The sequence below is a fragment of the Morus notabilis genome, unplaced genomic scaffold (assembly GCF_000414095.1).
Source record: "Morus notabilis unplaced genomic scaffold, ASM41409v2 Scaffold41, whole genome shotgun sequence".
Classification (NCBI taxonomy): Eukaryota; Viridiplantae; Streptophyta; class Magnoliopsida; order Rosales; family Moraceae; genus Morus; species Morus notabilis.
Genome location: NW_010357497.1, coordinates 28,113 through 48,224, shown reverse-complemented (window position 1 = coordinate 48,224; position 20,112 = coordinate 28,113). Strand labels below are relative to the sequence as shown.

At 31.6% G+C, this 20,112-nt stretch overlaps 1 protein-coding gene across 1 annotated transcript; it reads left to right on the top strand.

The window, feature by feature from the left end:
• Positions 1-14,599: 14,599 nt before the first annotated feature.
• Positions 14,600-19,474, top strand: LOC21392669 (1-acyl-sn-glycerol-3-phosphate acyltransferase 2). Its single transcript, XM_024171191.1, has 11 exons — positions 14,600-15,066; positions 15,643-15,765; positions 16,378-16,417; positions 16,508-16,581; positions 16,762-16,821; positions 17,151-17,228; positions 17,383-17,541; positions 18,099-18,224; positions 18,516-18,608; positions 18,824-18,910; positions 19,110-19,474. Exons 1-11 carry the CDS (start codon positions 14,989-14,991, stop codon positions 19,353-19,355), a joined length of 1,164 nt encoding a protein of 387 aa, XP_024026959.1. The 5' UTR covers positions 14,600-14,988; the 3' UTR covers positions 19,356-19,474.
• The last annotated feature ends 638 nt before the right edge of the window (positions 19,475-20,112 follow it).

The window sequence follows — 20,112 nt, the reverse complement described above, 5'->3', positions numbered from 1 at the left end:
CTTTTAGATGAATTATTAAACTATTATGGTGGAACTCTAAGTACACATTTTAGGAAAAATATAAGAACGTATAATTCAATGTTTTCTTTTACATCATTTGGGGCAAACATTCAATCAAATATTAACGTAACATTGGGACCTTATATATTCAAGATTAGTGGCGAGACACATCATTTAATGGGATCTTTACTTCCAATTGATAATAATCCTCCAAAATTTACACAATTATATATTTATGATACAGAAAATGAAATCCAGAATAGAATGTCAATATTTATGTCAACGAATAGTTCAAATTCTTTAAATGAAAGTATTATTACAAAATTAATAATAATGTTAGATGAAATAAATATATTAGTTAAATTATTTAGATTTGTTAAAAAATTTTACAACACTAATAAAACACAGTCAATGAAGTTAAGATTAATAGGTAGACGAGAGGGAGATGGTACACAGTACGACTTTCCAACCTTAACACATATATAGGAACTTTAATTGTCGGTGATATCGGTGAATACGAAAAAAGAAGAGATATTATTATATGTAGTCAAACAGGTGACTTACAGAGAATTTTAATAAACTCCATCCATCTTACATGTCATTACAATATCCTTTATTATTTCCTTATGGCGAAGATGGATATAGACTTAATATAGGATGGAATCCTAAATTTGTTAGACCTAGTATAGGATGGAATCCCGAATTTGTAGGGAAAAAACCATCTAAAAAATGAATTTCAATGACATCATTTTATGCTTTTCAATTACAACAACGTTTAAATGAAGGAAATACATTGTGTAAAAGTGGTAGACTATTTCAACAATATATTACAGATGCCTATGCTACTGTTGAAGAAGATCAATTAGACTTTGTTAGACAAGATCAAAATAATTTAAGATCTGAATTTTATAAAGGTATTCAAGATGCTATAACTAAAGGTGGTACTGACCCTCAAACAATTGGAAAAAGAATTATTTTACCATCATCTCATACTGGAAGTCCAAGATATATGATTCAAAACTATCAGGACACAATGACAATATGTAGATATTACGAAAATCCTGGTATTTTTTTTACATTTACATGTAATCCTAAATGGCCTGAAATTATAAGAGCTCTAGCTTTACTTACAGGACAAAAATCTAATGATAGACCAGATATCATAAGTAGAATTTTTAAAATAAAATTATACCATTTATTACATACAATAAAATCTGGACAGATTTTCAAAACCATAATAGCAGGTAAATTACTTTATTTTATCATAAACTTTTATATTTTATTCCTTTACTACTTAAAAAAAATATTTAAACTTTTTTAAAATATGTTCCTAACTTTTTTTGTTTCAATATTTTTTTTCTATTATTGTAGATTTATACGTTGTCGAATTCCAAAAATGTGGTCTTCCTCATTGTCATATGTTATTTTGGTTACATACAGAAGATAAATATCGAGATCCAATAAAAATAGATAAAATTATATTAGCAGAAATCCCAAATCCAAAATATGACCCATTAGGTTATAAAGTTGTCACTTATTTTATGATACATGGCCCGTGTGGATATGCAAAAACAAATGCTCCATGTATGAAAAACTCAACATGCACAAAAAAATTTCCTAAACAATATAAAAATGAAACAAGCATAGAAGAAAATGGTTTTGTTAGTTACCGACGTAAAGAATCTACTTTTAATATTATCAAAGAAGGAATACAACTTGATAACAGATTTGTTATTTCATATAATCGTACATTATGTATAAAATATCAAGCTCACATCAATATTGAGATATGCTCTTAGTCAATTGATTAACGCCCAAAAGTGATGTTCACAAGCGGTTAATTGTAGCACAGAAGGGCGGTCGTATCCACAGAGAGATAACAAAATAACAAGAAAGACTAATAGAATAAGAGCATTAGAGAAAAGCGAATTAAAGAAAAGGAATAGTTTTTGAGATTTTGTTGCAAATAAAATAGAAAGGAGGGAATTTGTATAAAGAAAATTCAATAATAAAAATGATAAGGTGTCGAGAATCCCTAATGCTTCGTTCACCAATCCAAGTTTTGATTCACAATATTAAATAATCGAATAAATTAAATCTCTATGTTGACTCCGAAAATATTATTATTACAAGTTATCTAAAACCGACAATATATCAATTTGACAATATTGCAGTAAAAGACAATTTGCAAAATAATTTGAATAACGAAACATTGCATAACAGAATTACATAAGAAAAGCGTGACTGAACTTATATAAAAATTGGCACACAATATTTTGAAAAGTAATAGAAAAATAGATGAGATTTAATTCATTAAGATATTGAACTTTATAGCACAAGGAATCAAAACCCCGAATTGGGTCACTCAACAGAAGTTCATCTCTAACCTCACCAAGAGAACTCTAGCCTATCTTGCAAAACATTCTCACAAGTTCTAGAGAGAAAATATGAGACTGACAGTAAGACGACAGAAAACTGAATATTAAAAGCCTCTAAAACCTTAGGCCAACCCCTCTATTTATAGTGTTCAAAGGTTGCCTGTCAAATAAGGAAATAAATTATAAAACTAGAAAATTACAAAAGAAAATGAAACAAAATAAAATTACACATAAATTAGGAGAAATCATATATTTAATTTGGGGAAGAAATCTGGCCAATTTGCTCTGATATTGATGGAGAAATTCGGATTCAACACCAAGGGGACATGTGTCGCAATGTGATTGGCAGTGATGAGGAAAAGCGCCATGTGTCGCGGGCGGATTGGGCGGACGGAGTTGGCGATGGTCAGACAGGGGACAAGGTTGACAGCTGGCGTGGCTTCATTGGGAAATCAGACTGGCATTGCAGACGCGGGACCCACGCGGGAGAAGCTGAAACGCGTGCTGATGTCTGTGTGGAAGGAACGCGCGTGTTGAGGCCATGCGTGCAGGTGACGCGTGCGAGGAAGAGTAAGGAAACGTGGGAGAGCTGGAATCAGCTTGTGGCTCGGCTCACGCGGCTCTCCCTCTCTCTGATCGGCTTGTGCGGCTCGGCTGAGAGCTTGGCTCCGAGTGGTTTGAAAACATGGCTTATTCTTGTGTAATTTTTTACACTGCTTTCATCTATAAATAATTAAGCAAAAATTAGCCAAATTCCAATTAAAAATATTTTAAATAAAACTAATGTAATTGTTTAATTAAAGCTTAAATATTTTAATATTATATAAATCAAAAGCAATATTTAGGGTGCATTTTCATGCACTGATCATCAATGCTCATAAAATACTTATTAAAATATTTAACAAAAGGACGAGACAGACTAAGAGTTGCTATTGAAGATATTAACATTACAGATACTACAAAAGAAACAAATACAAAAGAAATTGATGAAATAAAAACATATCTTAATTGTCTATATATTACACCCTATGGAGCAATTTGGAGATTATTTAAAAACCCAATACATCATAGAAATCTAGCTATTCAACGACTTACAATTCATTTACCAGACATGCAAAACATTACATTTAATAAGAATCAATAATTACATAATATAATTAATTTACCCCACAACAAAAAAAATAACACTAACTGAATGAATGGAAATTAATAAGATACATGAAGAAGCTCGACAACTTACCTATATAGAATTTCTAACAAAATGGGTTTAGAAACACAAAGATAGAATTTGGACAAAACGACAAAGTGGACACACTATTGGAAGAATGTTTCATATTCCTCCCACTTCTGGTGAATTATTTTATTTAAAATTATTATTAAATCATCAAAAAGGTACAACAAGTTTTGAATCAATTCAAACAATTAACAATATTATTTATCCAACATATCAACAAGCCTGTCATGCATTAGGTTTATTAGGAGATGATAAAGAATGGAATGAATCAATTGAAGAAGCATCATTTTGGTCAACATCTACTCAACTTCGTCAACTTTTTACTATTATTCTATTATTTTATAATGTATATGATCCAATTAAATTATTAGAACATTACTGGAACTTAATGTGTGACGATATTATATATAAATTAAAAAAATTATTCAACAATTCAAAATTTCAAATTCCAGAAAATGAATTATACAATTTTGTATTATATGATTTAGAAAAATTACTAAATTTAAATGCATCTTCCTTAACAAATTTTAATATACCACTTCCAAAAGGATCATTAATTGAAGATTTAGATAATAAACTTTTAAGAGAAAAACTCAATTATGATAAAAAAAATTAAAAGAAGAAAATATAAATTTAATAAATAATTTAAATCATGAACAATATTATAATTACAACGAAATTTTAAAGTCCCTTAAAAACAACTGTGATGACTTATTTTTCATATATGGATATGGAGGTACAGGAAAAACATATTTATGGAACACGCTTATTAACAAAATTAGATCAGAAGGTGAAATAGTATTAGCAGTTGCATCATCTGGATTAGCATCATTACTTTTACCAAATGGTCGTACTGCACATTCATGCTTTCGTATCCCTCTTTTAGTTGAAAATTTCTCAACATGTCAAATTAAAAAAAAAAAACTCAATTAGCAAAATTAATAGAGAAAACAACTTTAATATTATGAGACGAAGCACTAATGAATAATAAATACTGTTTTGAAGCTTTAGATAAAACAATGCAAGACCTGATAAATAACTTTAGTAGACCTTTTGGAGGAATGACGGTTATTTTAGGTGGTGATTTTAGACAGATTCTACCTGTTATTCCATGAGGCGCAAAGGAGAACATTATTGATGCAAGTATAAATAATTCTTATCTTTGGACATATTTCCGTGTACTAACATTGATAGAAAATATGACATTAAAAATTCCAAACAGCTCTATTAATGAACAAACTGAAATTACAAAATTTTCTGACTGGATATTAAATATCTAAAATGAAACACTTGATGGAATAAAAGATCTTGAAAATGAAGATGGTACTTGGATTAATATACTTGAAAAATATTTGATAAAATATGATAAAAATCCAATTAAACATATTTCCACTGTAGTATACGATGATTTTAAAAATAACTATGACAGTATTAAATATATAAAAAAAATTGTGCAATTGTAGCACCTAGAAATAAAACAACAGATGAAATAAATGACTATATGTTATCTTTAATACCTACAGAGGAAAAAATTTACTATAGTTATGATACAATTATCTCTTCATCTGGAAACCTTGATGAACTAAATCTATTATATCCCCCCGAATTTTGACACACATTAAATTTCAATAATTTACCACCACATGAATTAAAATTAAAGGTCGGAATTCCTATTACGTTACTACGAAATCTTAATCAGTCACAAGGTTTATGTAAGGGTACTAGATTGATAATTATCCAATTAACAAATAGAATTAATGAAGGTCATATTATTAACTCTGTTAATACAAATGCTAAAGTTTATATACCTAGAATATAAATAACTATAAATGAATCCAAATGTCCATTTGTTTTAAAAAGACGATAATTTCCTATAAAAATATGTTGCGCAATGACAATAAATAAAAGCCAAGGTCAATCATTAGAAAAAATTGGTATATATTTAGAGAATGAAATTTTTTCTCATGGACAATTATACGTAGCTTTATCAAGAGTTACATCACCAAAAGGTTTAAATATTTTAATACACGAATCAATAAACAAATATCTAAATTATGTCAAAAATATTGTATAAAAAGAAATATTACATAATATTAATAGACATTAATTCATTTATTCTTTATTACATTATAACTAAATGATTAAATCAATATATGAAATATTATTTTTATCAACTTTATTTTAACAGTCTCAAATTTTCTCTATATTATTATTATTTTCTAATATATATAATCTCATAACATTCTACAAAACCATTCTCTGATTTTTAAAGTGTTATTATAAATTTTATAATATAATATTCTTTTTCATTTATATATTATGAATTTTTATATCTTTTATATTATTTTTCAGTTTTAACAAGATGTTTGTACCAATAAGAATCCTGAAATCTGGTGAAACACACTTGACTATTCGTGCTCGAATATGTCGTTTATGGAGAAATATAGATTACAAGACAGGAGAACTTATCAGTCTTGATATACTATTGGTTGATGAAGAGCTAATGTAATATACTCTTTTTATATATTATATAATTAGAAATATATAAAAAACAGATATATTTATTACTCAATAATAACAATAAAAAATCTAATTTATAATTTTACAGCACGAAGCAATACATGCAGTTATCCGATCAAGAGATGCTGACTACATAAGTCAAATAATTGAAGAAGGTAGTATATATGAAATTAATAACTTCTTCATCGATCGGAACAAACCAAGATATAAAATTGTTCCCCATGTGGCAATGCTGCGGATTGCTAGAGCAATAATTTTTAAACATGTTCCTGAAGACATGCCTGAAATACCTCGACAAAAATTTAATTTTGTCGAATTTGATCTAATTTCTCAAAGAATCGACGTAAACGATCTTCTCTCAAGTTTGTTTATTTTATTACTTATTTATTTATAATTTTTAATCAACTATTTCTTATTTTATAATAGTTAAAACTAATTGATTATATATGTAATATTTGTATCAGATGGAATTGGTCGACTTATATCCTTCTATGGTATTGAAGAATCAGCTATCAGTGATAAAATTGTCAAAAGAAGAAGTTTCACAATTCAAAACATAAGGTAAATACAATAGAAACTATTATTATGATAATCAAGTAAAAAAGTTTATTCATATTTAAATATTTATAATTATGTTTTCCATTGTTCTATACAGAGAAGAACAATTAAATATAACGCTTTGGGGACAAGCGGGAGAGCTTTTTGATGAAACTGTTGTGCGGTCAATGACGGAACTAATTGTTATTACTTTTACAACAATGGCGGCCAAACAGTACCAAGGTTATTATTCATATTATAATATATTATTCCAATTTCTTATAAAACTAACTATAAATATCTATTTATTACAGGAGGTCTTTATTTATCAAACACATCCGGTACTTTTTACTTTTTAGAACCAAAAATCCTAGAAACACGGACAATTAAACAGAGGTATAACAAAAAATACTCATTTTCTCACTGTTGACATATACGTATTTTCTCATTTTCATTTATTCATATAAAAAAAATATTTCCATATAGATTCCGTCATTCTATTCAGAGTTTAGATTACATTGCTACATCAGCAAGGCCAGCACTATCATTAGAAGACCAGAAGATTGCAAATCGCATTACCATCACAGAATTACAAGCATTAGATCCATTCCAAAATCGGGTATAAACTTTATGAATATAATCCATTAAATATAATATGTATATATATTGAATTAAAGTGTTTCTTTCTCTACTTAACATGAAACAAAGTATATAATTAGAGAAACTATAACTTACCTGAATACGTATCAAGGATGGTTTTATTATGCCTGCACAAAGTGTTACACACAAGTGCAAGAATCTGGAACATCATGGTGGTGTGACACTGACAGATATTTATCTACAATGTCACTAACTTGGTATTAAATTCTATTACAAAAAACAAACGAATTAATTTTCCATTAACAAATACAATAAATATAATTTAATTTTTTTACACAGGTACAAAATAAATATACAGACTGAAGATAGAACTGGAAGAACAGACGTTGTAATGTTCGGTAAAACAGTGCATACACTTATTAACAAAGTTTGCTCTATGCTTACTTACGATGAGAGATACACTGATCGCTACATGATTCCTCATATTTTAGAAGAAATAAGACGAATATAAAAAATATTTGTCATACAGTTTCGTACTCGATGAGCTTTTATCGATAAAGTTATTTTAAAGACTTTTAATGTTGATCAACCTCAGTTGTACTTACCACCTATAACAACTGGGTCTTCAAAAGAAACAACATAAGTTTCAAAGCCAATTCAGCTTATTTCAGTCTCTCGCGAATCTACCTCCTTCCTAAGTTCGTTAAAAAAAGAAAACAAATCAGGTAAAATCATGTGTTATATATTATATTAAATATTTTAGTAAATATGAACACAGTTATTAACATCTGTTATAATTTAATAATAACTATTTTGTTATTTCTTTCTTTCTTAACTGCAGCTCAGAAGAAACAACAAGCAAAAGCAAAAAGAAATAAATATATGAATAAACCTCCGTATATCTGTAAATAAGTATGTATATTTTTATTTATAAAAATAGACATATAAATAAATGTGTATATATGTGTTACAAATTTATAGTAACTTATAAACATATATATATATATATATATGTGTGTTTTTATATATTTTTATTTAAATTACTGTTAATTAACCTATCACACAGATAATCCACTAATTTATACTGTTTTGGGAAGAGTGGAGTCAATCCTTAAGGATTAAGTTGCATGTACCTCAATTTATTTCTCATCATCCTATGAAAGAACACATATTCCAATACTTTTATTGCTCACAAGTCCATATCAATCTTACATCCATTTATCTGACGTGGCAATTGTCAAATTATGCTTTACACTTCATTATTCAATTTCTGCCACGTAATTCATTCTTCCCATATGTTTACAGGAAGAAAATCAACATTAGCTCTGTTCATTTCATAAATTTGAGTTTAAAATTTGTGTTTTATTATAGTAAAAAGCTCTCAGAAACAGTCATATTTAACTTTTTTGCTATAGTAAAAATTTCTCACATAAAATCACATCTCAATTCGAATTAAAAACTCGAATCAGCGAACTAAACGGATCTTAATTTTCTGTCTTATCTTTTGTTTTTTTGTACAAATAATTATTCTATCTTCTTAAATGTTTGACACTTTTATCTATGCGTGCCTTGTTAGGTTGGTCTTAAAAAAATATCTTACCGACAAGTTATAGTATCCTTAAATTATATTATAACTGATGTAGCATTAATCTATAACATTCCTTTAGAAGTTATAATTGATAAGAGAGACGGCACAAAATCTTTTAAACACTACATGAGATCAGATTCGGAGATTTACTATAAACGCTATTCGTTTGGAGTTTGGACTCTTACCTCGAGTAGTCTTTTATGTAGAGAAATAATAGGAAATAGGTCAATATGAAAAGCTTAAGAAAGTATATAAGCTATTTTTAGTTATAGAAATTAATAGGTCATAATTTGTCAAGTTATGGTTAATAACCAGATAAGTTATGGACAAACTTGTTAAGTTATAGTTTATAACCAGATAAGTTATGAACAATAACTTGTCAAGTTATGGTTTATAACCAGACAAATTATGGACGAAAACAGTAATTTGGCCTATTTATTAACTTATGTAAACTATTGGCTTATTAATTTTAATTCATCTCAAGTCTTGGCATATTTTCCTCTTTCTCTCTTTTATGTATTCACCGGCCTATTTAATGAATGGACTTAGGCACTTCTTTGAGATTCAAGTCACGTAACTGCCTCCCAAGTTTAAATATTTTGAATTCTTATTCCTCCCTTTGAATAGATAATGTTTGTAACTAGTGTTGTCAAATGGGCCGGGCCGTCCATGGACGGCCCGGTCCAGCCCATAATAGTGCCGGATTCGGCACGGCCCAGTACATTATTGTTACGGGCCGTGCCGGCCCGACACGTGTAATGGGCTAGGGTTGGGCCTCGGCTTCTCAACCCGTGACCCAAGCCCGGCCCTACCCCGTGAAGGCCTGCAGCCCGGCCCAAGCCCAATTCGGCCCAAGCCGGGATTTGGCCCTTTTTCGGGCCGACATTGGCCTGCAGACCGTTCTAAATGTGATCATTGGGCCCTTTTGCGGGCCCAACGGTCGGCCTGTGACGAGCCTCCCGTTTGGCCCGTTATAGGCCTCCCGTTTGGCCCATGACGGGCCTCCCGTTAGGCTCGTCACGGGCTGCCCATTGGGCCCGCGAAGGGCCCAACGGTAACAATTCTAGCTAGTGCCGAATTGTCTCTTTCTTTTATAGATGATGCGTTGTTCGAAGAATTCATCCAGACAGCCTTTTGCCTGCCCACAATTTAAACGGATAAGTAGAAACACAACTCGTTCTGATTGCATGAAAGTGTTTTATGCAATGAGACAATCTTTTGTTGATAATTTTAGGACTTTTAATGCTACTGTCTCTTGCACTTCTGATATATGAGAAAGGTGTAATAAAACTGGATATTTATGTGTCACGGCGCATTATGTTGATGACGAATGAGTTTTACAAAAGAGAATAATTGGTTTTCGTTTATGTCCATATCCTCATAACGTATCATCTATTTTTGGTATAATAATGGAAAATTTTGAGTTTTATGGGATAAAAGATAAAGTTTTAACTATTACTTTTGATAATGTGTCAGCTAACACGGCTGCAATTAACATGTTTAAACGTAGTTTGAAACCATCGTTTGGGGAGGGGGGAGGGGAGATTTTTCATCAATGGTGTGCATGTCACATAATTAATTTAGTAGTTCAGGCATGAATTGAACATATTTCACTAATCTAACAAATATTAGAGAATATTTATCATTCATATCTAGTTCTGGAGCTCGGCTCCAAGAATTCAAATAATATTACAGGAACATTCAGATGCGCCCAAGAAAGTTTCTAATTGATGTGAGACATATGTGGAATTGCATCTATTTAATGTTGAAGGCAGCACTTCCGTATTCATAGCTTATCACGACGTATGTCAATAGTAAGAACTATCAACTTTTAATTTTTGATACAGATTGGCAGATTGGTGAGTATTTTTTAAAATTTCTGAAAGTTTTTTACAATGCTACTGAATTACTTTCTAGAGTTTATTATCCTACTGTACATTTAGCTTTACATCAACTATTTAATATTTCAGAAATATTTTCTTATTATAGGGATACATAACCTTTTGCAGATATTGGTAAGTTAATGGAAAATAAATTTAAAAGTTATTGGTCAGGTTGTTTTATGTTATATGCATTGACAACCATTTTAGATCCTAGGTGCAGAGTAGATGAGACTAACTCACTGATGACTACTACAACAGAAAAATTAGGAATGGATATGCAACTAACTATTACTGACGCTAAGAGAATGTTAGAAAAGATATTTAGTTTGTATAAAGCAAAATACGACACGGGTCAAAAAGAATAGGGAACTTCGATGTCAACTAGCAGTTCGGGGCCTAAAGGATCGTCGTGGAGTTTCTTGAAGAAGAAAGAGAAAACGACAGTATCGTCATCAACACAAGCGTCTACTGAACTAGTAAAATATTTTGAAGTAAATTTTGTAATTGATGACGACAAACTAGACATCTTACAGTGGTGCAAGAACAAGACCGATCGTTTTTCAACACTGTCCGTAATAGCTCATGATATTCTGACAACTCCAATGTCAACAGTAGCATCGGAGCAAGCATTTAGCGTAAGCACCCGAATTCTCGACGAGAAGCAGAATGCATCTAGATATCTTGGAGGGGCTAATGTGCGTTAAAGACTGGGAAGATGCCAGAAGATGAAAACAACAATATACGGATGATTCAATGCAAGAATATTTTTCTAACTTAGAAATGACAGAATCTTCTGGAAGCACTTAGGTTTGTAATTTACTATTCCTTCCTACTGCACTCTTTTTTCCTTTGCTAAGGTTTTGTCCCGATCTCTCCATGGGTTTTACTTGGTAAGATTTTTAACGAGACATGCATTTATGTGTACTTATTCCTATTATGTCAATTTAATTAAATCACATCTTGTGGGGGCATATAATATATATATTACTTGGCAAGGTTTTGTAAAATTTGAGTTTGAACTTGAGTTTTAACTCAAGTTTTAACTTGAGTTTAGGGCTAAAATTTAGAGTTCAAATTTTTCCTTCAACTCAAACTCAAGTTAATGAACATTATTTTTTCTATTCTTAAAAATGTCATAACTTTTTCGTTTTAATTCTAATTGAGATGGTTTTTTTATCTGTTCACAACGAAGAGATGAAAAAACCCCACCCATATACCTTATTAAATTTTTTTTTTATCACCATTGAGTTTTTATTAAAATACTTTCTAAATACAAATTCAAGTTTTAACATACCCAAACACAAACTCAAATAGATTCTCAATTCAAATCATAACTCAAATATGCACATCCAAACACAAACTCAAGTTACAACTTTAACTCAAATTCAACTTAAAATCTACACTTAAGTCACCATAACTCAAAACACAACGGAACAAACACTAAAATATCAACATAATCTTGACTAGCTCTGAATATTATTTCAGTCCCGTTGGGCAAATAATCTTCTCTTCCTTTGTATTTACTGGTGAACAAGATAACAACAGTGGTTGCCCCCCCTTTTTTTTTTTTGCTAATCAAGTGGTCAACCTTTCTTAAACCGAGTAACTGTCACCAACTATACACACTAATTATTATGGTGACGTTTATTTTAAGGATTCTGTTTGATTTAGAATTATAGTTCTTAGTTCTGTTATAGTGTTTTTTTCTCATAAAAAATTTAAATTTTAAAAATTAAAAGAATGAACCATAATTTTAAATTCATAAGCCAAACGTCACATAATGCTCTTTTCAAGATAAAAAAAAAAATGGTCAGTGCTCTCCATTTAATCATATATGCTTTTTTGGTCCATGCAAATAGACGGCCATCAAATAACATCTAAAAGTGAAAAACGTAATATGAAAGTAGTTAAATGTAACATTGAGGTTGGAGAGACGTAACATAATTAATATTACATTTAATGACTTTTATATTACGTCAAAATGTTAATATTAATTATGTTCAGTAACTGTTATGTTACTTTTTTTTTTACATGTTATGTTGGATGGACCGTAAAAATATCTTAATCATATATATTTTCATAACTAATATGTATATTGCATATTTTATTTTTTAATGATACTAATTTTTATTATTTATAAAAGATGTTCTCTGATAGACTTTGTAAAAATGGACGACCAATAGTCTTTTACTTTTTAACCGTCTAACATAATTTATCTGTTATGCATATTTTTTCAATATGATATGATTTTAACCATATTCAACTGTCAAAAAAACTGAAACTAGACTATTGGACAAACTCCCTCATAAAATATTATAATTTTTTTAAAGGTTTTTTCTGTGGTCCATCACTATTTTTATAAGGGAAATTTTTCCATTATAAAAGGTTAAAGGATTAGCGTAACCGGTTAAATGATTATAGTAATTCTCTTGTATTAAGTCGTAACAGTTATTATTTTGGAATTAGAAGTCATTTTTAAGCATATGGTAAATAAAATACTGTCATGTACTGCTCTAAATAAATGTTTATGCATGATCGGATGTGCCTATTAAAAAAAAACACGACATATGTAATTCTTAACGACAATATTATTCAGGTTTAAAACGACTGTCGATTACGATGAAATAACTAATATTAACAGTAAAAACGGCAGTCGTTTATTGATGTGCCTTTAAATATTTTCGTATAATTATTCATGACATGTGTACATGACAGTCATTTATTGCTATATGTTTAAAAACTACTTCTAGTTTTTAAAATAATAATTGTTATGACTCAATATAAGAGAATTACGCCAAACTTTCAGTCATTACGATTGGCATATGAGCCCGTTACAATGACACATGAGAGACTTGTCCCCATTTTTAAATTGAGGGACTATAGACAACTCTTTTATTATTATTATTATTATTATTATTATTATTATATTTTAACTTGAATAGTAAAATTTTATTGTAAGAAAACTTTAAGGGCTTATTTGGTTCAAAAACTCAAATTGAGGAGATTTGAACCTTTTTGGTTAGAATTGTAGAATTTAAACTATGGTGATTCAAACTGTGATCCGAACTGTTGTTTAGATATGCAAATAAATTATAATTTGAATTGAGAATAAAATCCGAACTGTGTTTGAATAAATTGTTGAAAACTGTGTTAGAATTTTGTAACAAATCTTATAAAATCTCATTATAAATGACATTAAAAAATATGCAATATGAGTGAAGATTTGTTCATCTTTTTATTATGAACACATTAAAAAAAGCATCTCAATTGAAATTAGAATGAAAATGTTATGACATTTTTAAGATTGAAATTGAAGAGAGAAAAAAAGTAGAATATAAAACTATTACGCTGTTGACAATATTCAGATTGATAGAATTTAGAGGGGATGTGAATTTTAAAATCAACAATTTAAATTCTTAAACCATCATTAATGATTTGAATTATTTTTGATTTTTTCTTTCCTAAATGTCAATTTAAATCCTAAACTAAGATTTGAATCATAAACAACCGTTTAAATTGTTGAAACAAATACGGGCTAAGAATATCGCATCCAAATTTCTCCTATTTTGTATTTTGGGTGGAGGCGTGAATAATTATAATTTTGTTCATTTTATCAATTTGAGTTTAAAATTTAAGTTTTGTTATTGTAAAAAACTCTCAGAAACAGTCATATCTAATTTTTTTATTATAATAAAATTTTTTTATATAAAATTATCTTTCAACTCGAATTGAAAATTTAAATCAACGAACTAAACGGCTATGTTGACCAAAACGCAAACCAAACAACACAAAACGGCGCAAAATATTTGTTATGTACACCTTTTTATAAATTTTCTTCGGTTTTCCTTGAAATGAGAAACAGCGTTTAAAGCGGGGCGATATCACCCACACGCTAAGAATTTACACTCTCACAGAGGAGAGACAGAGAGAAGAAGAAGAAAGAAACTCTCTCTCTACAACTTCTTTCTTCTGAGCACTGCCCAGACGCCATAGCCAGACTTTCTCTCTCTACAATTTTCTCTCTCTTCGGAGCCATCGTTTTCGTTGTCCATCGAATCGAAACAAACACACAACTGCTTAATCTCATCGCCGTCGCAAAAAATCCCGTTTTTCACTCCGATTCCGTGTTGATTTCGCTTTTCTCAGCCGTTTTCTCGGCCGAATTTCGGTTTTCTCGGATTCTGGAACCGTGAATCGCTCGTCCGTGTTCGTCAGATTATCAGCCGTGGTAGTGGATTTGAGACGGCCATGGCGATTGCAGCGGCCGTCATCGTGCCATTGGGATTGCTCTTCTTCCTCTCCGGCCTCATCGTCAATCTCATTCAGGTTTTTTTCTTATTTTTTCTTATTTTTTGGTTTAATTTCTTCGGTTTCCTTTATTATACGAAATGTATTAGGTTTTGCTTAGCGGTAGATTCGTTCAATTTTGCTTCTGTTTGTCATGATGGTTTTGATTCATTTTTTTCTTTTTGTTTTTGATATTATAACGTCCTTTTTTTTCCTGGTTGGAGATTCAATGTAGCTTCAAACCTGTTTGCTGTGATTTGATAGGAAAAGAAAAAAGAAAAAGTGTAATTTTCGTTTTCTTGAGTGGTTGTTATGTGTAAAATATCGTTTTCTAAGCCTGCATGTAAATCTAATGTAAGTTCTGCTCCTGAGTATTTGTCTTTTCAGTCACGCTTTATTTGGTTGTTAGGAAATTGGTTTAATCTTAAGAGTGATTCTATATAACAATTATGGTTGAGTAGTTCACTTGAATTTTCTTAATATGCTTTCACTTAAATAGCACGGTTTTCGAACTTGAAGTTCATAAACGGCTGATATTGATTACCTGACTGTATTTTGAGTAATTTGTTTTACGGAGACTTCAATTTATCTCATCTATGTGAGCCATTTTTTCAGGCAATTTGCTTCGTCCTTATACGGCCTCTGTCCAAGAGTACATACAGGAGGATCAACAGAGTGGTAGCAGAATTGTTGTGGCTAGAGCTTGTATGGGTTGTTGATTGGTGGGCAGGTGTTAAGGTGTTAATCAACTCCTTCTCATGTTATTATATGATTTTTGTTTTCTTTAAGGTTGGTATATTGCACGCTGATCATGTATGGAGTTTATGTTCTAGTCAGGCTATTGATGATTAAATGCCTATACACTTTTCGAACTTGGATGTGCGCAACCATTAGCTGATTTTGCCATGTGAAATTTAAGGCGCATTTAGGTTAATGGTGTTTGGGAAAGTCTAGAAAGAGAGGTTTGTTGGAAGATTACTGAAATATTTAAGGTCGCCTCTACCATTGGATTTGCATTTGCATCTGTCATATACCCGGACAGCTCTCTAGTGATGATGCGTAATGAAAGCCTAAATAAGTTAGAAAGGTGAAAGAGGATGATTCTCAGCGGTTTATTGGAAGTTGACTTGATTTTCCATTTTAGATCTTCTCATGGTTGAATGAAATCCTTTATATATGGGAAAGAGGAAAAATGATCAAAATAACTATGCACCATAGTTCTTTGGATGGTACATGGAGTTGACTGATAGAATTTAGGGCATTTCTTATCACCTCTTTTTTCATATTTTCTACTGGGTATTATCTTCGGTTATGAATGTACTTTTGATAAGTTATTTCTCATTGCTGCAGATCCAATTATACACTGACAGTGATACTTTTCATTTAATGGGTAAGGCATATATTCAGTTTGGACTGGTACACAGTGCGTGGTGCATCTTTATGTTGAAGTACTTATCTACTCATGTTTTTGTATTTCCAGGTAAAGAGCACGCCCTTGTAATATCCAATCACAGAAGTGATATTGATTGGTTAGTTGGATGGATAGTGGCTCAGGTATGCAGACTTTATATGAGGTTCTTACAGAACATGTCCTCATAAAATTAGAATCAACTATGCAAATTACACTCTAATATTGGGCATATATATATGTTAGGAATGGACTACTATTTTTTGTCCATCTTGAGTTCAGTGTCAATTATCTGCTTTACTTTATTGACTGGTTTGCTTGTGCAGCGGTCTGGTTGCCTTGGCAGCACGCTAGCAGTGATGAAGAAATCATCAAAGTTCCTTCCAGTATGTATCGAGTTTGAACCTAAGATGTTTGTCAGCATGCTCAAATGAATGTTTGTACTGTTTACGTTTGGTTCGTACGTTTAAAGTGATTAATTGGTCTTAAAACTTGAAAATTGTTGCTTATTCGCGATTTCAAGGAATACTGAATTCTCGGAATTAAAGCTGAAGATAGTTTAAATCATACTTCTGATCAATTTATCTTGGTTATGAATGTTGGTTAATCCTATCTGAATACTGAATGTTATTTCACCATTAGCATTTTCATACATCTTGTTTAGCTTCTTCTTTCCTTCACTTATTTTGAAGGTGAATCCTATCCATAAATGCAGGTAATAGGTTGGTCAATGTGGTTCTCTGAATACCTATTTCTGGAAAGAAGCTGGGCTAAGGATGAAAGCACTTTAAAGGTATGGTGTTTATGGATATGTGTTAAATATATGCTTACATTCTTACATCTTTCTCTCTGACATTCTGCCTCATCTTTCTCTATGACATTCTGCCTCATTTTGTATCTACTTTTTCTCAATCATCATTAATTGAATCTTGTGGGCGTATCTGCAGTCAGGTATTCAGCGGCTGAAAGACTACCCTTTGCCTTTCTGGTTGGCTCTTTTTGTCGAAGGAACACGCTTCACACAGGCAAAGCTTTTAGCAGCTCAGGAATATGCAGCCTCAACAGGGCTGCCCGTTCCTAGAAATGTTCTGATTCCTCGTACTAAGGTCAAATTCTTATTCCATTTTGTCAAATGTGCAACTTGCTTTATGTTAAAAGTTAATATATACACATACGAGAAGTGAAGAAATTCAGCTCTTTGTAGGTAGAATTCATTTCTCTTGTCCATGGGGTTGTAAGGACAGTGAGAATTGAGGGATACATTTGGGACTCACATCATTAGCAGAAACTCATGCTCGGCAATGAAACGACTGTGCCTTCGGTTCAGTTAGAGGTCTTGCACACGTCAATTTTGGTTTGAGAAAAAGAACCAGAATGGTGGAAAGCCAATTTGTATCATAATTTTGAACATAGGGACTAACATTGTCTTTTCAATATTGAGTTGAATATGTTATGGGCCCTTTCTGTGTCCTACTAATTACACAATCCCGGCAAAGAGTTGGATCTGTTTTATTTATTTATTTAATTTTTAAGTAAAATAGGTTTGTATGTTAATAAGCACGGGAAGATGTTGGAACATTTACAGGATATCTTCCTTCCACTACGATATATGATGCTCTGAATGCGTGCATGATGCTAAATATTGTCTTCCTGTTTCTTTCAGGGCTTTGTTTCAGCTGTAAGTCACATGCGCTCATTTGTTCCGGCTGTTTATGATGTGACAGTTGCGATTCCCAAAACATCTCCTCCACCTACAATGCTAAGAATCTTCAAGGGGCAACCATCAGTGGTAAGCTACTGTACTTGAGATTAAAAAAAAAAAAAAAAAAGAGCATCGTTAGACATCAATTAAGCATTTATTATAATTCTGAACTCTTCCTCCTTACCTCTCAACGGAATTTTAGCATTTTTTTGTTCTGTGATTCCCAAATCCGCAACTCTTTTCCCCCTAGTAGGGATGACTTTATCCTTAATAAGTATTTATTCAAGTTTTATATGCTAGTTAATGTTTCTCTTCTCTTTTATTTTTATTTTTACGTAAATGAACACTCCCAGTTGTTTGTACGTTACTCTCTTGCAGGTGCACGTACACCTCAAACGGCATTTGATGAAGGATTTGCCTGAAGGTGATGATGCTGTTGCACAATGGTGCAGAGACACATTCACGGCCAAGGTGATTGATCAAGTTTTTATATGGCATTTATTCATTCTTCATTCGCCCATATATCAAATGCATTTGTCTGTAAAATGAAACTAAAAATCTCTGCTTTCTAGTTTCTGAGTCACAACTCGACCTTCCCGTGTACTTTCATTAATTTGATAGCGCCTGTGTTAGTTCATATCCCATTTTCTACTGATTGTCTTGCGGTTTGCCATGCGGAATACCAGGATGCTTTATTGGATAAGCATATAGCTGAGGACACCTTTGGCGATCAAGAATTGCAAGACACAGGGCGACCAATAAAGTCTCTCTTGGTGGGGAACTTTCTTCCAATTTAACTAATCATCTTACAAAACTGATTCTTTCCATCTCTAAAGGCTTTTCTATTCCCTGTTTTATTATTTTCTGGGTTGTTCTATACGAAACTGATTCTTTCCAACTCTAAAGGCTTTCTATTCCCTGTTTTATTATTTTCTGGGTTCTATAATCACCAATCCAACTTCTTTGGAACAGGTTGTTACATCTTGGGCTTGTCTACTTGTTTTTGGGGCTCTGAAGTTCCTCCAATGGTCTTCACTCTTATCATCACGAAAGGGCCTTGCATTCACGGCCTTCGGTTTGGCCATCGTTACTGCCCTCATGCAGTTATTGATTCGCTTCTCCCAGGCAGAGCGTTCGACCCCCGCCAAGGTGGCCCCAGCAAATCCCAAGAATGGCGGAGAGACTTCGGAGGCCGCAAGAGAAGACAAACAGCATTAAAGTTACCGTTGCATTTTCCACATGCATTTTGTAACTGAGCTACAACATCCGAGGTCATACTGTTATGTAACTTGTAGACATGATATAGCCTTACGCTTTAGTGTGACCACATTCTTAAATCGTCTCTTCAATATCATGCTTTTTTCTTTTGTACAACATAATGCGTAGACTTGTCTGTTCATTTCTTTGCTGATATTTTCTAGCGACTTTTAGCGGGGCTCTAGAAGTAACAAATTTTGGCTAGCATTATATGCCAGCCTCTCTCTCACTCTATCTCTCAGAAAAATACGGTACAATATATATATATATATATATATATATATATGTGTGTGTGTGTGTGTGTGTGTGTGTGTGTATTTGGTTCTAGCTGACTCAAGGTAACAATTTTTGTTTTGAAGTGTATTTGATTGTTAAAAGTGTATACCGATTAACTAATCACCTATTTATCAAGGGAAAAACAGGAAATATATATATATGTTGACAGTCAAATTTTACCAACAAAAAACCGACCGGATTACCTTTTAGTTTTCCTTCGGATTACCGGCCGCGTGTGTGTAGTTTAACGTATGTGGATTTGTTGAATATGTGTGTTTGTAAGTTAACTAAATCATACACAGACAAATGACACAAGGAGTTTTTATAGTGGTTCACTCTATAAAATGAGAGCTACATCTACTGTAATTTTGTATATCTTTGTTGGAAGATCACAACTTACAATCATAATTCTTACTAAATCTGTTCTTTTCTAGTTATTTTT

Excerpts from the sequence above, each read along its gene's own strand:
- LOC21392669 (XM_024171191.1), top strand. The coding sequence starts at position 14,989 with ATGGCGATTGCAGCGGCCGTCATCGTGCCATTGGGATTGCTCTTCTTC. Across the intron at positions 17,542-18,098 it reads TTCTGATTCCTCGTACTAAG|GGCTTTGTTTCAGCTGTAAG; the intron begins GTCAAATTCTTA and ends TGTTTCTTTCAG. Across the intron at positions 18,911-19,109 it reads GACCAATAAAGTCTCTCTTG|GTTGTTACATCTTGGGCTTG; the intron begins GTGGGGAACTTT and ends TCTTTGGAACAG.